Source organism: Amaranthus tricolor, chromosome 12, assembly GCF_026212465.1.
Source record: "Amaranthus tricolor cultivar Red isolate AtriRed21 chromosome 12, ASM2621246v1, whole genome shotgun sequence".
NCBI lineage: Eukaryota > Viridiplantae > Streptophyta > Magnoliopsida > Caryophyllales > Amaranthaceae > Amaranthus > Amaranthus tricolor.
In genome coordinates, this window is record NC_080058.1 from 16,103,654 (window position 1) to 16,120,696 (window position 17,043).

Below are 17,043 nucleotides of genomic sequence, written 5' to 3' on the forward strand. Positions count from 1 at the left end.
TATATATATATATATATATATATATATATATATATATATATATATATATATATATATATATATATATATATATATGTATATATATATATATATATGTATATATGTATGTGTGTGTGTATATATATATATATATATATATATATATATATATATATATATATATATATATATATATATATATATATATATATATATATATATATATATATATATATGTATATATGTATGTGTGTGTGTATATATATATATATATATATATATATATATATATATGTGTGTGTGTGTGTGTGTGTGTGTGTGTGTGTGTGTGTGTGTGTGTGTGTGTGTGTGTGTGTGTGTGTGTGTGTGTGTGTGTGTGTGTGTGTGTGTGTGTGTGTGTGTGTATGTATGTATGTATGTATGTATGTATATATATATATATATATATATATTATATATATATATATATATATATATATATATATATATATATATATATATATATATATATATATATATATATATATATATATATATATATATATATATATATATATATATATATATATATATATATATATATATATATATATATATATATATGTATATATATTGAGAATTAGAAAATATATGATGATTCAAAAACATTGAAACTTGGGAGCCCTAAAAATGCTGGCATAAAAAACCCTATTAGGGGAAAAAGACATTGGAACAGGGGACCAAATGACAGGCTACTCAAGAAGGCAAAGGAGTGGATTATGCTTACAACACCAAAGGTTTTTATGCCTAGCACATTACACACCCCAAGATCTATTCACAACGCCTTACATACCATGTAATTTTAACTATAATATCACAACCTCCATATTACAATTAACTTCCAACTACAAAGAAAAAAACCATACATCAAAATAATACTACTTATATCCAGCAACAATGAAATATCGAGGTGTGCATCCATGAAGTAGAATATCAGTAGGAAACAATCGATGCATATAAAGGGTCACCAACCAAAACCTATCAAATAGACTTCAGTACCCCACAATTCTTATTTTGGAATAGCATCGATATTATGTAACAATTCATGGGAGGAAAAATCATCATACCCCAAAATTTCTTTTGCCCACACCTCTCGAACTTTGTTTTATTCCTTTCATAACAAAATGACCAGATCACACAACCAAGTATTAAATTTCACAGTTTAACCGTTTTCCTATTCAACATTAGACCATTCCACACAAGAACGAAATCACCACAACGGACCTGGAGTACACCCTTTATTCCCCACCACTCTAATATTTTCATCCAAATACCCCAAGTAAAGTGGCATGAAAATAAAATATGGGAATTTGCTTCCATTTCCACTCTACAGAATGGGTATATCGCTTGAGACACATCAATGACTCCCTTTTCAATTAGAAAATCACCAGTTTTTTAATTTCTCTAAATTTGCCATCCAAAGGATTAATTGAGCCGTGGGGGGCGGGGGAAGTTTTTCCAGATGGTATTGATGACAGATTTGAGAAGGATAGGCTATGAAGATGCCTAAATTTTAGCAACAATATTTTTGATGGGGAAATAGCAATCCTTATACCATCTTCACTTCACACCATCGACAACTTCAATTTGAGGCATCTTTTGTTCAATAATATTTTTTAATCCTTGTAGTTCTTCATTCTCCCAATCATAAAGATGTCTACGTCAACTTAAGATCCACAAGCAAACCCTTTCTTACCATCTATCATGCCAAAACATCATGCATTTACCATTCCTAAAGCTCAATTGCATACAGCCTTTAATTATTGACCTAATTTTGGACCTATCCTCGTCATTAATTATCAACTATGCCCACTTGCCGTGTAACTCCCCGGCCCAACAGACCGTCGGTGACTACTCATGGAGACCGTAAACTGGTCTCACAGACCAATATAAGTCTTTCTAGTGCACTTTAGCCTGACTCGTGCGCACTTAGGAAAACTTCCTAGGAAGTCACCCATCCTAAGATTGCTCCCCACCAAGCACGCTTAGCTATGGAGTTCTTAGCAAATGGGCTCCCTAGAAAAGAAGATGCACCTTGTTGATATGAATAGTCTATTAATCCTTTTTCAAGCTAACGCTGAGGTATCACACTCAGCCCCACTTATGAATACAATGTGCTCGTTGGACCGTAGTTTTAGGATCTTTTCTCCCATTAGGTAAACTAAACACACAATCAACCACGGTTGCGGGGTTGCTCTGATCCCATTTGTAACACCCCGAGATTTTCTGACGTCATTAATTAATATTTTAATAACTTTAGGAGATTTTATAATTATGTTAAATTAATTTAGAAGTAGTTTTAATAAACTCCTTTCATATACGACTTTAAATATTAACATATATTTATATTAAAAATACAATTACGATTTCTAAATAAAGACGTTCGAATCAAAAAAATTATTTTATTAGAATGCGTGAGCAATCGAAGGTGAATTTTTCTAGTTAGGCCTTTCAAGTAGATGAACCTAGGTAAACAAATAAATAAATAAGTGTATAAATTAAATAAATAGGATGAGTTAGGGTTTTAAGTGGGTATTACTCCATCCCTTACTCAATTCACACGCCGTCACTCCCCCTTTCTTCTCTTCTCTCTTTCTCTCACTCCCTTCTCCCTCACGGTCTATCTGCAGCCACGAGAGCCACCCGCAGCAGGCGGCTTAGCAGCAGCAACCAGCTGCATTCCTTCCCTCCCCACCAACAGCCGTCTGGTGCACCTGAACCCCATCAGCCAGGCTGTGTTGTGCAACCAGTAGGCAGCAACAAGCTGTTGCGTTGGGCCCTTCATCCACCACGACAGCATCGGTTCACCACCACCACAACCTTCACTTACCTCATCACCATACTAGTTCCCCTTTGTGAGCCCTCTCCTCTTTTCTCTAATTTATTTTCTAGCTTTTAATTGGAGTTTTATTAAGTGTATTGAGTTTGATGTTGTTTGTGTTAATTTCATTGAATCTTTTTGTGGGTAAGAATTAGATTAATGAATTAAACATGTTTATGACTTAGGGTTTGAAGTGTGATTTGAAATTATGGGTTGTGTGTTGATTTTGTATTAGTCTCTTTGAATCTTAGTATGGGTAGTAATTAAATATGTTATCTTTGAACACGAAACGATTAGGGCTTGGATTTAGAGATGAAATTACTAATGATGTGTGTTTTATACTATATTTTGGTGATGATTGATTAAATAATTTTAAAAGTTGTTTTAACATTTGGTCGATTGGTTATTGTTATGAATAATTAGTAACGGTGATAATGTTCGTTGACTATGAAAGTGATTTTGATCGATTAAATTGGGAATAATAGTTACTAATTGTTGTGGTTTGATTGTTGTGAATTACAAATACCCTTATTAGGTTGTTATTGAAGTTATAGATACATGATATTAGTAAGCCAAGAGCATAATGTCAACTTATCGTCGATGGTTGCTAAAGTAATTTATCGTGTTGTTCTGACTGTATTTCTTAATAGCTTTGGAGAATGTAACAAATGATATCCCGATACGATAACTCTAAGATTTGCCTTATCATTATATTAATGTTAGATTAAAATTGTAAGATTTAGTTGTGATTAGTTATTTTTGGGTAACGCGAGCCGATATGCTCAAAATTAGTTAATCTGAAGAAACGATTCACACATACTTCTACTTTAAATTGATGGAAAGACTTATGTTGAGTTGAGTTAATAATTTGACTTATATTGAATGAGTTGTGTACGTGCTAGAGTAATCGAAAAACTCATGTTGAATGGTTGATAGTGGTTACTTAGGCAGTTAGTTTGGTATGGCAAAGTAGTTAAGGGAACTTATTAGTTCTACTCATAGCTTATATAGGTGCCCATTTTATAAGAGGAAAGTAGAGCCTTAGTCAGGTGATTTTGTGACTTTTGATCGTGCAGTGACGCTTACAGGTACGTATACGCAGTAACTAACTTTTATATGCAATTTGCTTTAAGACATTATTGTTTATTGTGATAATATACATTGCATTGAAACTATGAGATACTAGTGAGTACACTTTATACGAAGAGCTATCGATTATGAAATCCTTACGCTTAAAATAGCTATAGAGAATGAGAGTGTTAGTAGGAGGCGGGCACCACTCCCTTATTTATCTAAGAATTGGATTATCCCTTACTTGGAGTTAGAATGACTCGTTTAGAGGTGAATTTCATATTTTGATGAGTGGCTCAGTGGGTTTTGGCGTGCTGCTACCCAAGGGCGCTCATTATTAGTAGAAAGTGAAAGTTATTCCCATCTGATAAACTATTATATTATGATTAGCTGGCATGACTCAATTGGATTATGTCCGGTTGATTTAGTAGTCCCCTAGGTGAGGCTCGATGGGACTTGGGTCACTGGGCGCCGAATGGCCGATACCGTTCATTGACCAAGGTGTTACCATGCGGGCCTTGCAAACCCCAATATGGTGGCCTCTTCACTGGTTTAGAATCCCAGTGTGTAAGTTTTTCCCGAAGGTAGGACCCGAGAGGGTCAGCTGGAGGAGGCATGAGCTCACACTTTACCATGGGCGCCGGATGGCCGATAACACCCTTGGCCGTGTCACTATGCCAGAAGTAGAGAAAGATCCACTGATAGAAAGTTATTCAGTGACAGAAAATTTATTCATTGATCGTAAGTTATTTAATGATAGAAGGTTCATTCTTTGATAGAAAGCTTACACATTGATAGAACGTTTACTTTTTGATAGAATATTTACTCATTGATAGAACATCTACTTATTGATCGAATAGTTTATGCTAGTGAGAAGTGTGCCTAAGTTAAGTTACCTCAAGGGTATTACAGACTATGATCACACTTACCTTAAGATAGACAAGCTCTATAAGGTCATGTGTTAGGTATTCTGTTAATGCCTTGGTCGAGTTGATACTATATGTGTTTTGCAAGAGTTTATGTTTGAAAAGAGAAGCGTGAAGACCTACATTCTACCCAAGAACACATGGTTCGGGTTAGAAAGCACGTAATGGAATTAAGAAGTATAAGTGGCCGATAAACGGTTACTATCTGTGCTTGCGTTTTATGAAATCATCTTATGTTGTTTTATAATATAATGCTATCTAGTAGTTGGCCTTATTATATTTGATGCTAGTTACTGACGTGTACGTGTTTGTATTTATGTTTGATTGTTGATGATTTTCTATGATTGTCCTGCTATGACACATTGGCCTTTGGTCTAATGTCGAGCAGCAGGAGGATCATAGACAGGCGTAGCAGGTATTGGAGCTTCTTTTGCATCGCATTGCATTGTAGGAGAGTGATGAGGGCGAAGCATAACCTGTGTCATACCGCTATCTTTCGATTTTGTAGCTCTTGTTATCTTTTGCAAACTTTGGTTGTATGTGTTTGTTGTGAGGCCTGGTGTCCTCCCTTGTATATTGTATTTCCACTGCGTAGTTTATAACTCTGTATGGTTTTAAGGAATTAAGTCTTTTAAAACGCCAATGTCGACACTGGAACCACGATCCATGCTTGGCATGTTGATTTGAGAAGCCGACGACGAATCATTCCGCCGTGGTGTGAGATTTTAAAGGGAATGATGCTTTAGATTAGTTTAATGTTTTTATATTGCTAAATGCTCTAGCACATGTTCGATTTTTGGAAGAGATGTTGCCTAAATTTCCACGCACCTTTTTAAATTTAATATTTAACATTTATCCAAATTCTTTTTCTTTTCTTTTATGTAACACCCGAATTTCCTCCCGTCCTTTACGGTTTTGGTTTCGTTAAGGGGTCAAAAATTCTGGGGTGTTACACCGGCCCAGCGGACCGTTGGTGACTACTTATGAAGACTGTAGACTGGCCCGAAAGACCAACACAAGTCTTTTCAATGCACTTTGGCCTTACTCTTGCGCACCTAGGAAATTGCTCCCCACCAAGCACACTTAACTGAATGGAGTTCTTAGCAAATGGGTTCCCTAGACTAGAAGATGCGCCTTGTTGATATGAATAGTCTATCAATTCTTTTTCAAGCTAAATCTGGGGGTATCACATGCCGTCTTTAACATTACTAAAAGCTTCTGACAATGCTTCGAATCCTTTGATTCTTTAGATAGACAATAAAATTCTTTTCCATAATGAGCAGTCTACGACCGAGAATCTCCACCACCAATTAAATAACAAGATCAGATTCTTGTGCTTAATATTACCCACCCTAAGACCTCCCAACTCTTTTGGAAGTTCATTCGAAGACCACTTTATCGCAGGTATAGATATTCTATGACCTAAGGAATCACCCCAGAAGAACCTTCTTTGCAGCTTCATAATTTTCTTTGCAATGGACTTCGGCATCTTAAACATACTCATATAGTAGATAGGTAGGGTATTGAATACACTTTTTATCAAAGCAAGTCTACCAACTCTCAAAAGGGTTTTTGCTTTCCAAGAGGATAGTTTATTTTTGATTTTTACCAACACAGGTTTCCATGCAGAGTTCCTATTCATTTTCTCGCCAAGAGGGATTCCAAGATAGGAAAACGGACATTTTGCGTGAAGGCAACCATTCATTCAAGCAAGATCACTAGCCCATTCCTGATCATCAGAGTTCCAAGTTATGATGCTCGACTTACTACAGTTCAATTTCAAACCAGACATCACAGTAGATACATCCGATATTCTAAAGTAGTTTGTGACAACATCAGAGCGTCTTGGATCAAAAATCAATGTGTTATCAGCGAATTGAAGGTCCTTCAACCTAACCTTTTTCTTACCGATCTGAACCGCCTCAATCAAGTTCAATTCCTCAGCCTTTTTCCGAAGACAAACAAGGGCTTCACGGACTAAAATAAACAGGTATGGCGATAGTGGATCACCCTGTCTCAATCCCTTTTCCATTTTGAATGGTTTCAAGGGTGAGCCATTAAGCAAAATAAACATAGAAGATGAGCAAACACAGTTCATGATCCAGTTTATCTATTTCCTACCAAAACTCATCTTCATCATAAAAGTTTCAAGAAGGACCAATTTGCCGAATCTTAAGCCTTTTGGAAATCAAGCTTTAATAGTGCACCAGTGATTTTTCTTTTCTCAACCATTTTAAAGACTCATTGCAACCAATACACCATCTAGAATCTATCTGTCCATTACAAAAGCGCTTTAGAATTCATTAATGAGAGGAGCAATCACCTCCCTTAGTCTAAAAGAGAAGTAGCTAAGAAATAATTTTGTATATTGCACCTACCATACTAATTGACCTATAATCCTCAATAGAGCGAAGGCCATTAATCTTAGGGATCAAATTAACCCAGGTTACGTTTATTTTCTTGCCTAGCCACCAGAGTTGAGAAATTCCAAAACAAAATCATAGATCTCCTCCTTTATCACATCCCACATTTCTCTAATGAACTTGAAGTTGTAACCATCGAAACCCGGGGCCTTATCAGTACCACAAGCCCACACCGCGTTCTTAACTTCCTCTCTTTTTGGAATCGATTCCAAAAATCTTACTTGCTCATCTGATATTCTGGGTGGTTTTCCATAACAAAGTCAACAATAGATACCTGCTGTTGTGGGAATTTGTTTGCAAAGTAATTCCTGATCTTTCTTTTAAGGTTATAGACACCATGAAAATTCTTCTCATTAATTTTAAGTTGAACAATTTCGTTCTTCTTTCTTCTTAGCATTGTGGACATATGAAAGAATTTTGTGTTGTTATCCTTCATACTAAAGCCATATAAACGAGCTTTTTGCCTCCAAATTCGTTCTCTTCTAATAGGCCAGGTTTGCAAATGGTTTTAAGCAGCATTCAACCTGACTTTCTCCATGTCATTCAGATCCCTTTCTTTACCTAAAATTTGTAGATCGTAGATTACCGTTTCCAGATTGCTAATTTTGTTATCCAACTAGCCAAAATTTTCTTGACTCCACTTCCTCAAAGGGCCTTTTAGGATTTTCAATTTGCTGCTCAAGCAGATCTTAGGTAGATTTTTCCATTCCTAATAAAGGAATTTTTTAAATTCTGGATTTAGAAACTAAGCATTGAAACATCTGAAATGCTTAGGACCCCAGTTCATGTGTTCCTTCATTGATAGCACAAGCGGGCTGTGGTCCGAGAAATATCTCTTAGAACCCTCCAGTCTCAAATTTGGAAACTTCGGCAACCAATCATTATTGCAAACGCCCCTAAATAATTTGCTTCTAGAATCATTTCTTCTCCACTTCACTTTGATTACATGTAACGGAATATCAATCAAACCCAACTTATGAACCCAATCCGAAAATTCTCTCATGTTCAGTTCACATCTAAATTGACCTACTCTTTCACTAGGATACATGATCTCATTGAAATCCCCCAACAAAAGCAAAGGTTTGTTGATAAATTGAATAAGTATCTTTAGAGCATCATACATGACATTACTCCCCACTCTATCATTCGGACCATAAATCACACCCACACAACATTCAAAATTGTTACTGATGATGCACCCTTCTAATAGTATCTATCGCTTAGCAATGTGTTTATAGGAGACAATGAATTTTCCAGGATCCCAAACAGAAATTATACATACATACATACATATATATATATATATATATATATATATATATATATATATATATATATATATATATATATATATATATATATATATATATATACATATATATATACATATATATATAATATATATATATATATATATATATATATATATATATATGTATATATATATATATATATATGTATATATATATATATATAATATATATATATATATATATATATATATATATATATATATATATATATATATATATATATATATATATATATATATATACATATATATATATATACATATATATATATATATACATATATATACATATATATACATATATATACATATATATATATATATATATATATATATATATATATATATATATATATATATATATATATATATATATATATATACATATACATATATATATATATATATATATATATATATATATATATATATATATATATATATATACATATACATATATATATATATATATATATATATATATATATATATATATATATATATATATACATATATATATATATATATATAGATATATATATATACATATAGATATATATATATATATATATATATATATATATATATATATATATATATATATATATATATATATATATATATATATATATATATATATATATATATATATATATATATATATGTATATGTATATATATATATATATATATATATATATATATATATATATATATATACCACTAAAATTTAAGTTTTTCTTGATTTGCAGTTTAAAAATAACTATTAGAAGTATTTTTTTCAGAACTTAATAAATGATGTCATATAAGATTTACTTATACCTTATAACTTAAAAAAACGAACAAATATAATTGATAATTAATAATACAAAGCACATTAATGCATATTTATAGGTTCACACGATCTTACGATAAGATTCTACCGATTTCGATTCTACCTCCTCAAAGATCATAGGTAGAATTTCGAGCCTAATAACCTTGGCCTAGATTAAGAATAAAATACAAATTAAGAGTGATCGATAAATATATTTAAAAAATTAAGTAGGACAATTAATGTGGATTGATGATACTATTTAAGAAAAAATTGAAAATTTAAATATAGATATACTATCATTTTAGTTTTTTGTTTTTTGAAATACTTTTATTTTTTTTTTTCCTGAAATATTCAATCATAGTAATTAGAACCTGCTATTATAATTGACCACCAACTGTGAGATGGTGCCAATAAAAAATTATTAATAAAAAGCATACTTCCATTAGTTAAGGTGAAGAAAAAAGAGTATTGGATTCTACAATTATCAAATTACTTGCTTTAAATGACAGGGAAAACCAGCAAGGGAATTTTAAAAAATATGATAGGGAAAGGAAAGTGGGACCAACCATTCAACCTAAAACAAACCATATCAACTTTTTTTTTTTTTTTTTTTTTTTTTTTTTTTTTTTTATAAGAAATAAACTATATCAACCTTTTCTCCATTTATTTATTTTTATTTATTTAATTTAATTAATGGCAGATAATTCTCATTATCATTTGAAACCCAAATATGTTCCTTCTGTGAAAGGAATTCTTGTGCAACTTTACATTTCTTTATATAAATATTCCCAGAAATCCGTTTACAACCCTCAAAATTGTGCAGATTTCAACAACACACAAGTAAGCTTTCTGGGCCATTTGCCTTATGTTTTTGTTATTTTTTCCTCTAATTTTGAGTTAATTCTGCCAATTCTTACATACATTGTGATTTTTAGTTTCTGAGTTCTTTTGCTGCAACAATTTCTAAGTTCGTTTGCTGCTGAATTTGCTATTGTTGTTTGTGCAGCTTTATGGTAACATTGGTTTATCCTATTGTTTTGGACTGGTGATGATGAAAAATCTGTTATAAGTTTCATTTGCTTTTGTATCTACTTGTTCAAAGAATTTATCCTATTAACTTTTAGGAATTGGTTATTAAGCTTCAAAATCTTTTAAATCTGGAGATATGTTAATTCAAAATAATCTTATTAACAGATTTAAGAAATTAAGCTAAGAAAAATGAAGTAGAGATTATCTTTTCTTGCTGAATTGTTGGAACCCCTTTTGTATTCTTAATTAGATTTGCACCTTGTTTGGATCTAGGAAATTGAAGGCAATGAAAGGGATAGATTTGTAGACATATAAATTTCCTTGTTTGGATACCAATGTTGGAGGGGATGAATTTAAATTAAATCCTCTAATTTTGTTAATAACTAAATCTCTTCACATGTAGAAAGATTTGAAAGGAAAAAGTTATATGTCTTCCTCTTCCTTCAAATTTTTTTTTTTTAGTTTTTTAAATATCAAAATTAGAATAAATTTAAATTGTATCCAAAACAAAGCGTTGCTGTCCATTTTTAGTTTTTTTCTTTTTTTTTTTTCCTGTTTTATTTGTGCTAATGGTTAGAAAGTTGTTTGTTAATCTGCAATTCTTTGCTAGAAAATGTTGTTTGATTCTTAAATTCCTGCGTAAGAATTACTTACTATGTGCATGCAATTATCATGTCTCTTGATTAGTATCATTTCATTAATGATGCCTTGTATTATTTCTCTTCTATTTTTAGTTTTTTTATTTTTTTGTTTTTCTGTTTTATTCTTAAATGTTGTTTCGATATGTGTCTTCAAGATGAAGTGATCGTGTTTTTGTTTGATTACAGGTGTAGAATTAGTTTTATGATATGGAAGGTATCATTGTTAGGCGTGTTATCCCGTCTGACAATAGTTGTTTGTTTAATGCGGTTGGGTATATTTCTAACTATGGATAGCTAGTATATGTGTACTTACTCTTATCAATGATTTGCCCTTTCTAGTGTTGACACTGCTCTTTGTTTTGTAGATATGTCATGGAACATGATAAACAGAAAGCTCTTGAATTAAGACAGGTTATTTTTATCCCGATTTGTTTGCCAAATTGAAAGAAAGTTTTTAAATTTTACGTGTTATATTATGTGCACTCTTGAAAAATGAATTACGGGATACATAGTGCGGTAGTGCCCAAGTGTTGTTTACCTTGTATGGGTGTAAACATATAGAATTGGAATATCTATGTCTTCTGGTTCTATACTTGGCTAGTTTAAAAATGTGGTCTGGTTTGTGATTGCGGTGTCAGAATGGTAATGTGGTAACGTGAGTGATGCCATTCATATAACGCCTAAATATCAGCTGACTGAAACCTTAAGAAATCCCTTGGTCTGACCCATAATACGGTTTTTTTACAACTTTACAACGCAATAATATCGGTTTGTTGTTTTTGAAAAGCTTTACAACGTGGCTGACGCGATGCGATGCGATGCAACCTTATTTTTACACTATGATACTTGCGTTTGCTATTTGCAATAATGTGATGGGTGTTTTAAATGAATTTTTCTTGATAAAAAATCAGAATGCTTATTTACTTCATAAATTGTATTGCATAGTAAAGTTCAATGGGTTGGACTTGTAAGTTGTAATTGATGAAGCTTAATGAGTTTGTATTCATAAAGAAGTTACTCGCTTAATGGCCAAGGCATGCCATAAATGTATTGATACTAGGATGTTTACGTGTAATACTTATCGCTTTCTATGATAGTCTCTAAAATAGTCTGCTTCTTGTGATAGTCTCTAGATACTATCTAGTCTGCTTCTTGTGTTTACTTTTTGACGAACTGGTAACAAATTTGTGTGTTTTTGTTTTTGTAAGGTTATAGCTGTAACTGTGCGTAGTGACCCTGTGAAGTATTCTGAAGCTTTTCTTGGGAAGCCAAATGAACAATATTGCTCATGGATTCTTGATTCAGAGAAATGGGGAGGTCAGTTTTCTTTTTTTCTTTTCTTAAAGAAGCATGTTTTTCTATTGTGATTGAATTATTATATTTGTAGTAGTGATAAGTAAGTGCAGTGGCTGTCATCTTTTCTTTGTGGAAGCTTCTAACTTGTCATAATTATTTGAGATTCTTAAGTATATTTGACCTTCAAGAAAGCTATGTGGCAAGACCTAACCATGAATGAGTATGTACTCTAACTCACCTAACATCGAGGAAAGTGAAATATGATTTCTCTTATTTTGGTCACCGAATGTTGAAGGATATTTGAAGTGTCATACCGTTCATGCTTGTTCCTTTTCAAACTGCAACATAATGAGTTCATATGATGTAACAAACAAGTAACACTACGCAATGAAGATTTCATTGTTAGTAGGGTGTGTGGAGGTCACAATGTAATCATTTTTTAGTTTTATTGCTTACTCAATCATGTAGAGAGACACTTTATGGAAGACACAATCATATGGACTTGGCATATGACTTGCATGGCATGTGATGACTAAGCTTAATTGAGCTACCTTACCATTTCAAACATCCCCTTTTTTGCCACTTAATTGAGCTACCTTACCAAGCATAAACTAAGCTTAAATAATTTAGTATAATTAGCAAGAGTTTGATTAACTACTTTGATTAGCTACAACAAACTACAAATTAAAATATTAAAGTAACATAAACTAGGGAACATGGCCTTGGCATATGACTTGCATGAGCATGACTTGATTTCAAGAGTGTTTCGGACCAAATTGATTAGTTTTCGATTCTCCTTGCAAACTTGGAATGAGCTGCTCACATTGCTAACAATTACTTGTTCCAATTATCCACTCCCTTTGTTTGGAATTATTGTCAAAATATATCAACCTTTTTCTATATCTAAGGATACCATATGATTATATACGGGAACACTTACACTTTGTTTGGATTAAGGGGATAGGAGGGAAAGAGAGAGGATAGATGATATAATTTCCTTTGTTTCGATATCAATAAAAGGGGAGAGATTTTGAAGAAAGGGATTCTTAGGGTTTAAGTTCTTTAATATTGTTAATAACCAAATCTCTCCAAATGTGAAAAGATTTAGAAGAAAAATGCTATTTGTCTTCTTATCACTTCATTTCCCTCTTGACAAATAAGGGAGACTTGAACTTGTTATTTCCTCCTCTTCCTTTTCCAGCCCTCCCTTTTCCTTCCCTTCTAAATTGCTAACCAAATAAAGCGTTAATGTAGTTTTGATATTCTCATTATTAGGGTTTTGGATTTTCAATAATGTATCATTACCTTAACTTTTCCTAGACATCCCAATGTAGTGGGTACTGCAAAGTAGACCTTTCTACAATAGGCATAAACTCCCTAATGCATTTGACCATTAATATTTTAGTTCTCTTTTCTGATTTCGTGATAAAAATAAAAATTGGTGGAAATATATCTTGTAAGATCCGACTTTATTATGCTGCTTCAATCTTTCCCCTTTCGCACGTAGTAGTAATTATATGAATATGGGCAAAGATGATGAAGTTTGACCAAACTATTAGTTAAGGTGGGGGGAGTATATTGTGATGATCTTTGAGGAGAGTGAGAATGTATTGTTGGCTGGATCCTTCTTGATTTATGAAATTTATCCGTCTATTTTGCTTGGTTGTAGCTGGATCCCTTATCTAATCTGCTGTATAAAGGTACTGATTGTGATAAAGTACCTTTTGGCAGCCCTTTCTTTTTCTCTAGTAGTGGATTCCTTTCGGATAAAAAACTATAACATATGTTTTGTTCCTTTGACGTTCGGCATTTGTGAAACACTAAAACATATACAGCCTCCGTTCTTTGCAGTGGGCTATTTGATTATGCATGCTATCCAATGCTCTAACTCGACCCACAATATCTATAATTATAATAAATTATGCATGATTAAAAATTATAGATATTTATAAAATTACATTAAGTCAAATTAAATAATATCCCATTTAACTGTATTTTAATTTATAATTTAAGAATAAATACAAACTAAAAGTAATTAATGAGTAGTTCAAAACAGAAAACGGGACACAAAAGGAGGGAATATAGTTTTTGATACCACATGACAGGATACTTAAATTCTCATGGTATTTAATGTCATATCTATTTGTTCTTCGCGATGCTGGATATTTGTATAACTAAGTCTCCTCATTAATTATGTTACTTTAGTTGATTTATAATCCTGGCTATAATTAGCAATTATTCATTTTACACTATTACAATCATTTTTGCAGTTCTCAGATACCATTGGGCTTCACACTTGCATTTAGAACAAGTACTGCAGCATAGCTCACATCACATCACACCTATGATCTAAGGCTATTGTGTTTAGTGCTCATTAAAATTAATTCATACTTCTATTTACTTTTGCTAGTGTTATCTCTAATTGTATACCTCCGGAAACACAAACCCCATCTAGGGCAATGGAATGTTGTTCTGTAACTTTTGTCCTCACTAAGACTATGGGTTTTTAGTTAGTTTTACAAGCACCGTAATTTCCCTGCAGTGAACTTTAGAGTGCTTTCATCTAAAATTACTGACCCCATTATGGTCAAAGTGGAAAGGGTTGCATTTATTGTGTGTTCTACAAAATGCTCCACAGTTTTACTTCTTTGGAAAATATGCTTCAGCTAATAACTCTCTGGAGAACAAATGAACTCATTTAACTGTTTTATTGATCATTAATGTACTTCAGTGTGCATTTTGGTGCTTGTACATAGCCAAATGCACACTCCTTTAAAATGAACACTTCCATTGCTTTTTATTGGTAAAGTATTTGGCAGTGACTTGCCAAACCTGAGTCCATTAATACGGCTTCTATCTGATCCTGTTTTGAAAGCGAAATAGGAGAAATTGGGCTCTTTCACTTGCACTTCTATCAATTACATTTGATCAACAATTCAGTAGATTAACTGATGGCCTAAGTTGAACATTAGTCTAACCTTAATCATAGATATGATATGAACTCGGGCTAGAAGTATGGATTTCAATTAACCACTGCTTAATGCGACATTTTGCAAGACTGGTGGTGTTCTCTACTTCAGCTTCTTGTGCCATAGATATTCACTGTGCGCAGTAATCTGTATATATGCGGACAGCTTTGCCTAGGTCTGTTTTCAATAATTTACTGGAACCCTTACAGTTATGTCCCTCTTGAAGGTGTTCAAGAATCATATTTCATTATCCATTTGGTCTTGTCTGTAAGTGGATATATTCCACTGAAATTTCAAATCATCGAGATGAACTCTCTTTCACCGTGAGCTTCTCTAGAATTATTTTGACTGACGTTGAACAGTACATTATTTCCTTACAAGGTTAATTATTGCTTGTGAAACTTATAGTTTTGGGCTAAATATTATTTAATAGGTGCCATAGAACTTTCAATATTATCTGATTATTATGGACGTGAAATAGCAGCATATGACATCCAGACAACTCGGTGTGATTTGTATGGTCAGGTAAGCAAATTCAATATACGCCAGAAGATATCTGCTGCCTGATCCTCAGACCTTTGGTTTGCTGATTACAATTTGTTTGGTGTTAAAGCAGGATCGTAACTTCAGTGAAAGGGTTATGCTTCTGTATGACGGGCTTCACTATGATGCATTGGCTGTAAGCTCTTCATCTGATAGAAGTCATTGTTCTGTTTTGGATTAATGGCTGAGAAAAATTACCCTTGAAAAAGAATATATTATGTTTTTCACTACTATCTAGACACTCTACTCCTTTTTACCAGTGTATTGGATAGGAATAACAACTTTATCATATACTTCTACAGGAGGATTTACATTTTGTGTTCCTGATGTTGTGTTAACAGATGTCTCCCTTTGAAGGTGCGCCTGAGGAGTTTGATCAAACAATATTTTCTGTACACAATGACAGATCTATTGGGCCTATTGAGAGACTAGCTCAGAATTATGTGAAGGAGCAGCACAGGTATGTTTTAGTCATTGTCTATACTCTTTCAAGACTTACATGGAAGAAATTGATGATCCCAAAGGACTGAGTCTCATGCTTAATCAGTGATGCTCGTATTGTACAGTAGAGGAGATTGATGATCCCGAAGGAAATATCATGTTAATATTAGCCTGGCTACTGTACTATTGCACTGCTTGTTCGCTTGGGTTAAATTTTGATGACTTTTATCTTGCTGCATTTTAGGCAGAAGAAATTTACTGATACGGCTAACTTCACCTTGCGATGCGGGGTCTGCCAAATTGGTATCAAAGGACAGAAGGTAGGATCTCATTTCTCATCTGAATTATGTTTATCAAATCTGAACGGCATTTTGTTCAAAGTTGTGTGATTTCTATAGGAGGCCGCGGACCATGCCAAAGCTACTGGTCATGTTAATTTTCAAGAATATAGATAAACCCTCATTATAAGGAACTACATTATTTTGAACATTTGTCTCAATAAATTGTCAAAGGGATGTAAAACTTAGGAAGCTCTTTGGTTTGGGATTCATTCTATACATCATGCTCTTTCGGATATTCATTGTTTTCTATTTTTGTTTGCTTCAACTGAGTGTGCAATTGTGTACAATGTCTGTTATTATCTTCTTAACTCCAACTCCAAATCATTGAAGATTATATTTCAAAACAGGAAAGAAAAAGTTGTGATACTCCTTCCATTTCACTAATCTTCGTATTTTTAA

General features: G+C 32.8%; 1 protein-coding gene across 5 annotated transcripts; it reads left to right on the forward strand.

Moving 5' to 3' along the window:
• The first annotated feature begins 10,045 nt into the window (after nucleotides 1–10,045).
• Nucleotides 10,046–17,019, forward strand: LOC130828863 (OVARIAN TUMOR DOMAIN-containing deubiquitinating enzyme 2). 5 transcript variants are annotated; one of them, XM_057694885.1, is made up of 9 exons: nucleotides 10,090–10,224; nucleotides 11,241–11,326; nucleotides 11,420–11,465; nucleotides 12,263–12,371; nucleotides 15,753–15,844; nucleotides 15,933–15,998; nucleotides 16,204–16,322; nucleotides 16,548–16,623; nucleotides 16,702–17,019. In XM_057694885.1, exons 2-9 carry the CDS (start codon nucleotides 11,262–11,264, stop codon nucleotides 16,756–16,758), a joined length of 630 nt encoding a protein of 209 aa, XP_057550868.1. In that variant the 5' UTR covers nucleotides 10,090–10,224; nucleotides 11,241–11,261; the 3' UTR covers nucleotides 16,759–17,019. The 5 variants fall into 5 exon arrangements, with proteins under 5 accessions (XP_057550866.1, XP_057550867.1, XP_057550868.1 ...); XM_057694886.1 differs by having other exon boundaries at nucleotides 15,936–15,998; XM_057694887.1 differs by lacking the exon at nucleotides 11,241–11,326 and having other exon boundaries at nucleotides 10,102–10,224.
• Nucleotides 17,020–17,043: the final 24 nt, after the last annotated feature.